This window comes from Sinocyclocheilus rhinocerous, unplaced genomic scaffold, assembly GCF_001515625.1.
Source record: "Sinocyclocheilus rhinocerous isolate Xijiao unplaced genomic scaffold, SAMN03320098_v1.1 scaffold820, whole genome shotgun sequence".
NCBI classification, from domain to species: Eukaryota; Metazoa; Chordata; class Actinopteri; order Cypriniformes; family Cyprinidae; genus Sinocyclocheilus; species Sinocyclocheilus rhinocerous.
Window position 1 is genome coordinate 1,413,269 of NW_015670386.1, and position 5,981 is coordinate 1,419,249.

Sequence of the window (5,981 nt, forward strand, 5' to 3'; positions counted from 1 at the left end):
TACTGTTGTCCTCTCATTTCAGAAAAGAAAAATGAGGCTATATTGACCCAGCATCCCACTAATAAAAAGTCTAGCACTTCAGAATACTTACAGTATTTAATATGGCCTTCTAGGTATAGTCTGTAACACATTTATGCGCAGTTATTTTGTTACGGCATTATAATATTACAAATGATAAACTGGGTTAATTACTCATCCAGGTCCAATAGTGTTACTTTTTACAGTGTGTAGATATAATATGCTTATTTCTTTATGTCTGTATAGTTAAAATAAATAAAACTAATTCCTGTTTATTGGTTAAAAAATAAAGAGACTGGGACTTTACGTTTGAAAACCACAATGGCAGCCAAAGTGTATATCTAAATGCGGCGTATGCAGGCAGCCCAGTAGTGATGGGAAGTTCGGATCATTTTACCGACTCGGACCTTTGAGTCTCGTCCAGGTTTGACGTTGTTTATGGTTTCTGTTTACTTTTTTCAGCGTTTTATCTGAAACACATCAACTGAGTCCAGTCTTCGACCTTTATCCTAGGACACATTTAAAGGTAGCTTTGCTTTATTAGTATGTGCTGACATGGGCTTCCTCTTTCATTTAGGGTAACTTAATATTTTAGCGCTAATCAATGTTATGCTAATATCAAGTCAACTCGAAATGTGACTTCTGTGACTGTTGTCATTCAGTATGTTTATGAAGTCGTGGTGCTAAATATAAAAAATGGCCTTTGTTAATAATTAATAACGTGACTTTATCGCATGTATAGGGTATCGTTATATCAATATATGATACAGATAAGTTAGTCATAATACACTTCCACTAACAGTGTAGCAAAAACAGAGCAAGTGTCACAGTGAACACAGAACATGACAGTACAGTTTAACACCAGTATACCCAGAACACGCATTTTAGATTTCTTATTTTGTGTTTATTGGCTACTTGCTTGATTAATATTTTACTTTGTACATGTGTGTGTGTATTTTAATGGACAGATGCAGGTTATTGAGCATCCTGTTGAGAGACTGCACACTGCTCTACTGTCCACACGGAAAGATCTAATAGAAACATACCAACAATTCAGCAGACCAGAGAAGGCACTTCTAGAAGAAGGACTCCTGCCTGGCAATTCACTTTTCAACCCCATCACCATTCACTCAGACTCAGACTGGATTCCTGCACATCCAGAGGATCCTCAAGACTTTCAGACTTTTTACATCAACCCATACCGCCGTTCTCCAAGCAGTGGGCATAATACCATCTACATTCAAACTATTGGTTAGAGCACTTAGTATGTAAAACAGCTTAAATGTGTCATTTGTTATTAGTAGTATATTTACATTTGTAATTTTATCACTTCAATGCACAGGCTCTTTTGGGGAAGGAGTGCTTGTGGCAGAGCAGTATGTTGAATGGCTGAAGGACTACTGCCAGGCATTTTATTATGGACTAGTGGTCAAGCTTTTACCACCGGTAACAGTTGCTTCAACAGCCTGTTCATTTCGCATCAACGACAACACACACAACCTTCAGCTTCATGCTGGTTAGTACTGCTGCTACTGAACACAACCAGAACCACTGGCTGAGTCTGGGTCTAAGAAGCGTTTTAGCAACATTTATGAAACATTTGTCAGCATAAAATCAAAATATCTTGGTCTTATTTCGAACAAACAAATATATACATATTTTTATACACACTACACCTCAAAACTGGGGTCAGTAAAATTTATTTTTTAATGAATTTATTTTATTTAGCAGTAAATTGATCAAAAGTGACAGTAAAGACATCTGTTGCAAAACGTTATAATTCAACAAAGAATCCATTTTTCAATGTGTCTTCAGCACAAAATCAGAATATTAAAATGATTTCTGAAGGCTCGTGACACTGAAGACTGGAGTATTGGCTGCTGAAAATCAAGCTTTGCCATTACAGGAATAAATTACATTTTAAAATATATTAAAATATAAAACAGTAATTTTATATCATAACAATATTTAACAATATTACTGTTTTTTTATCTAATAAATGCTGCCTTGGTGAGCATAAAAAACATTAAAAAATCTTACCAATCCCAAACCTTTGAACAAATGTATATTTGTTATTAAAAAAAGACATTGATAATCTTAAATTTTGATCAAAATAACTTACTGTTCCTCTGAAGACTTTTCTGCTGAAATTACTTTTAGTAATTAGTAATAGTTATTTAGGCAACGTTTTAGCAAGACTGAATTAAGTCTGAGCTATATTTTGGTATGTAACACCTAATTCATCCAGTCAATGAATAAAATCTGTTTTACAAACTATATATTATGGAAATAAGATTGGTTGCAAACAGCAATTCACACTGACTTGTAAGTAAACTTAATGCTTTCTTTATACGTTTACAGGAGAGCTGTTGAACTTCTTGAAAAAGAAGAAGCCCAGAGATGCTTTTTGCATTGTGGGGATCACCATGATCGACTTGTACCCCAGAGAGTCATGGAATTTTGTTTTTGGCCAGGCTTCTCTCACTGAAGGCAATTTTTAATTTAGTAACTATGGTCTTGTTAATGCTGCAAATTTTATTGTAAATCGAAAGCAAAGTTGTTATTATAGCACAGTGTCTTTTTTTATTTAATGGGATAGTTCACCCAAAAATTAAAATTCTGTCACTAATTCCTCACCCTCATGTCGTTCCAAACCTGAAAAAACTCTGTTCATCTTCGGAACACAAATTAAGATATTTTTGATGAAATCCGAGAGCTCTCTGACCCGCCGTAGACAGCAAGCGCCACCTAGTGCCATTTTGGAGAGTATGCGAATGCGCGTGGTGCTGCTGACATAAAACATGCATGCACTGCGCCTTGTTTACATTCAGATGAAAGCAAACGCATGCATCGTGATACTCTCCAAAATGGCACCAGGTTGACGCAGAGGAGAAGAATTGTTGAATAAAGTCGTTATTTTTGTTTTCTTTGCACACAAAAAGTATTCTCGTAGCTTGAACCACTGATGTCACATGGACCATTTTAACGATGTCCTTACTATGTTTCTGTGCCTTGATCGTGGTAGGACCCTTGCTGTCTATGGAGGGTCAGAGAGCTCTTGGATTTCATCAAAAATATCTTAATTTGTGTTCCGAAGATGAACGAAGGTCTTACGGGTTTGGAACGACATGAGGGTGAGTAATTAATGACAGAATGTTCATTTTTGGGTGAACTATCCCTTTAATAAACCTTTTGTTATTTTAGCACTTCAATGAAGTGTGAATCTTTTTGTTTCTATAGGAATGGGAGTATTCAGTTTTGCCCGATATGATGATAATTTTTACCAGAGAAGCTATGCAGGACGGCTGAAGAAGAAAATAAAACTGAAGCAAGGAGACTACTCAGTGTTTGAGAATTACTACACTCCTCCAATCACTAGCACTCTCCTCCTCCGCTCCTGCAAGGTGAAGCGAGATGACTGGCCTTCTAAACTGCCCAACCCTCACAAAATGCATAAATATTTTTAACGATTTGTAATATACCCAATAATATATTTTGAAAACACAAAACTATGGAAGCTTGTTTTCACCAGAGGATAAAAAATAAAAAAAGGTAATTGCCACTTTTTTTAATCTTACAATGCTCTTCTTACAATTTTTTCTCGCAATTCTGAGTAATATCTCAGATTTCTGAGTTTTATCTCACAGTTCTTGGAAAAATTGAGATGTAAACTCAAAATTGCGATGTTAACTCGCATTTGTGAGAAAAAGTCAGATGTAAACTTATAAAAAAGATGTAAAGTAAAGAGAACAAAAAAGTAAAAATCGCAAGATGTAAACTCAGAATTATGAGAAAAAGTCAGAATTGTGAGATAAAATTTCACAATTACCCTTTTTATTTGTTCATTATTTGAGGAAATAAGCTTTCATAGAAAACAGTATATAAATGTACTAAACTTTTATTTGAACTCTTATTTATGCATCTGAGGTAGACCCTGACGCATGAGATTGGACATATATTCGGTGTGAAGCACTGCCAGTGGCTAAACTGTGTCATGCAAGGCTCCAATCACTTAGAGGAGTCTGACCGTCGACCACTTGACCTCTGCCCCATCTGTTTGCGTAAACTACAGTCTGCCATTGGATTCAAAATAGCTGACAGATACAAGGTAAGACCACACCCTTCCATAGCTGACTGTAGTTTGCAGCAGTGGATATTACTATTTGAAACACTCTCTAGTAGGGTTGCACGATAAATCGCATGCGATATTTAACGCGCATCTTGTCAGAAAGCCGGTTCTGTAATCAGCGGTAAATCTCCATCACCTGCGTGCTTTCACATTGAGCAGCATTAACTACACAGAGCCGTTGTTCACTGACGAGCTGCGCAAAACCACGTTCATATTCGCGCGATTTTTTGCGCAGCTCGTCAGTGAACAACGGCTCTATGTAGTTAATGCTGCTCAATGTGAAAGCACGCACGTGATGGAGATTTACCGCTGATTACAGAACCGGCTTTACTGATGAGATGCGCGTTAAATATCGCATGCGATTTATCGTGCAGCCCTACTCTCTAGTGAACTGATATAACTGAACATTTGAACATCACTAACTTAAATAAATCAGTATAGTCTGTTACTCTACAGGCCTTACTGCACTGGATTGAAGATGGAGCTGCCAGCAATGGACAACATTCAAAACCCACTCAAGCCTTCCAAGAGTATAAACACTGGTTGTATAAGTGCTTACGAATATTGGACGGTGAAAAATCATGAGCCAGCCAATATGATATTTTGCTCCCTACAAGCAATGTCAAGGCAAGTGGAGACATGCTATATGCACATTCTTGAAAAGAGCTTTGGTGAGAAAAATACAAGTAAGCATGTATGTAAATACTGCTTTTGGTTTGTATGAATGTATGGCTCAAACAAAATAAAGTTTAATTTCTCTCTTTTTGTTTGATTTTTAAAATGTGAGTTAAATCAGAAAACAACTTTCAGACAACAGTCTAAAAATGTTTATTTTCCAATCGGATTTAAAGATTATTATAACAATTGTGTCTGTTGTACAGAAACAGAAGACCTCACAAAACCACATATTCCCATTCCACTGAATAAACAGCAAATATAATTCCTTTCCATTATTAAATTGAAGTCAGGTGACAGTGTTTCAATAACAAATATAGTTTTACTAAAGAGGTAAGTGATGAAGCAGTCTTATAAGACACTTGCACATTTGAATTTGGCGTTGCATTACATTGGAAATCCTTTTGTCTTCATTTCACAGTTACATCACACTGAGCTCTGTAAAGCCTTGAATTCACAGTTATCTCTATATAATAGAGATGCAAATGTAATCCACAGTTGATAACACTGCATCATGAGCATAGGAAGGCTAAACAACACTATTTGCATTAATAAGTTGTTTACCTGGTTTTAGTATCCAGTTAGAAGACAGGTGTTGTAGTATACTAGTTGAAAGTTGAAAGCAATATTAATTTAGCAAATATTTTAAAAAAGGTTCCTTTTAAAAAAGAAAGTAACTAATACCTCTTTCTAACCCTTTTCTATAACATTTACATGGTTTAACCTTAGTTGCTGAATTCAGCATTATCTTTGGTCATTGCTTTACCCATCAGTGCCTAGAAATCACCCCTTGCCTATAATCACTAAAACCACGAAAATGTGGTTTCCTGTTACACAGTGTGTGCTTCTTTTGTGTCTAGGATTCCAGTCAACAAAAGACTTAATATTTAGTATTACAAACATTCATAAATGTGTCCAATCATAGTTTTCATGACAGCTACTGCTAATATAGTGTATTATGATAATCACATGTATGGTCTCAGTGTATAAACTACGTTTGCACATCTTAAAGGGTTAGTTCATTTTTGGGTGAACTAACCCTTTAAGTGATTATTATGAATCATAATGTTGTTATATTTTAGTACCAGCTGTAAAAGTTTTCCTTATGTTATCACCAGGTCTGATAGTACCTAAAGTTCCGCTAAATTCACAAAGGAAG

The 5,981-nt window shown here is 35.7% G+C and overlaps 1 protein-coding gene across 2 annotated transcripts; it reads left to right on the top strand.

Annotated features, from left to right (window-relative positions):
* The first annotated feature begins 335 nt into the window (after window positions 1-335).
* amz2 (archaelysin family metallopeptidase 2) lies at window positions 336-4,887 on the top strand. Of its 2 annotated transcripts, none has more exons than XM_016546034.1 (7): window positions 336-384; window positions 984-1,269; window positions 1,361-1,534; window positions 2,380-2,508; window positions 3,259-3,422; window positions 3,950-4,126; window positions 4,604-4,887. In XM_016546034.1, the coding sequence occupies exons 1-7, from the start codon at window positions 364-366 to the stop codon at window positions 4,730-4,732; spliced, it is 1,080 nt and encodes a 359-aa protein (XP_016401520.1). In that variant the 5' UTR covers window positions 336-363; the 3' UTR covers window positions 4,733-4,887. The 2 variants fall into 2 exon arrangements, with proteins under 2 accessions (XP_016401520.1, XP_016401521.1); XM_016546035.1 differs by lacking the exon at window positions 336-384 and adding an exon at window positions 443-544 and having other exon boundaries at window positions 987-1,269.
* The last annotated feature ends 1,094 nt before the right edge of the window (window positions 4,888-5,981 follow it).

Excerpts from the sequence above, each read along its gene's own strand:
- amz2 (XM_016546034.1), top strand. The coding sequence starts at position 364 with ATGCGGCGTATGCAGGCAGCC. Across the intron at positions 1,270-1,360 it reads CATCTACATTCAAACTATTG|GCTCTTTTGGGGAAGGAGTG; the intron begins GTTAGAGCACTT and ends TTCAATGCACAG. Across the intron at positions 1,535-2,379 it reads CAACCTTCAGCTTCATGCTG|GAGAGCTGTTGAACTTCTTG; the intron begins GTTAGTACTGCT and ends ATACGTTTACAG.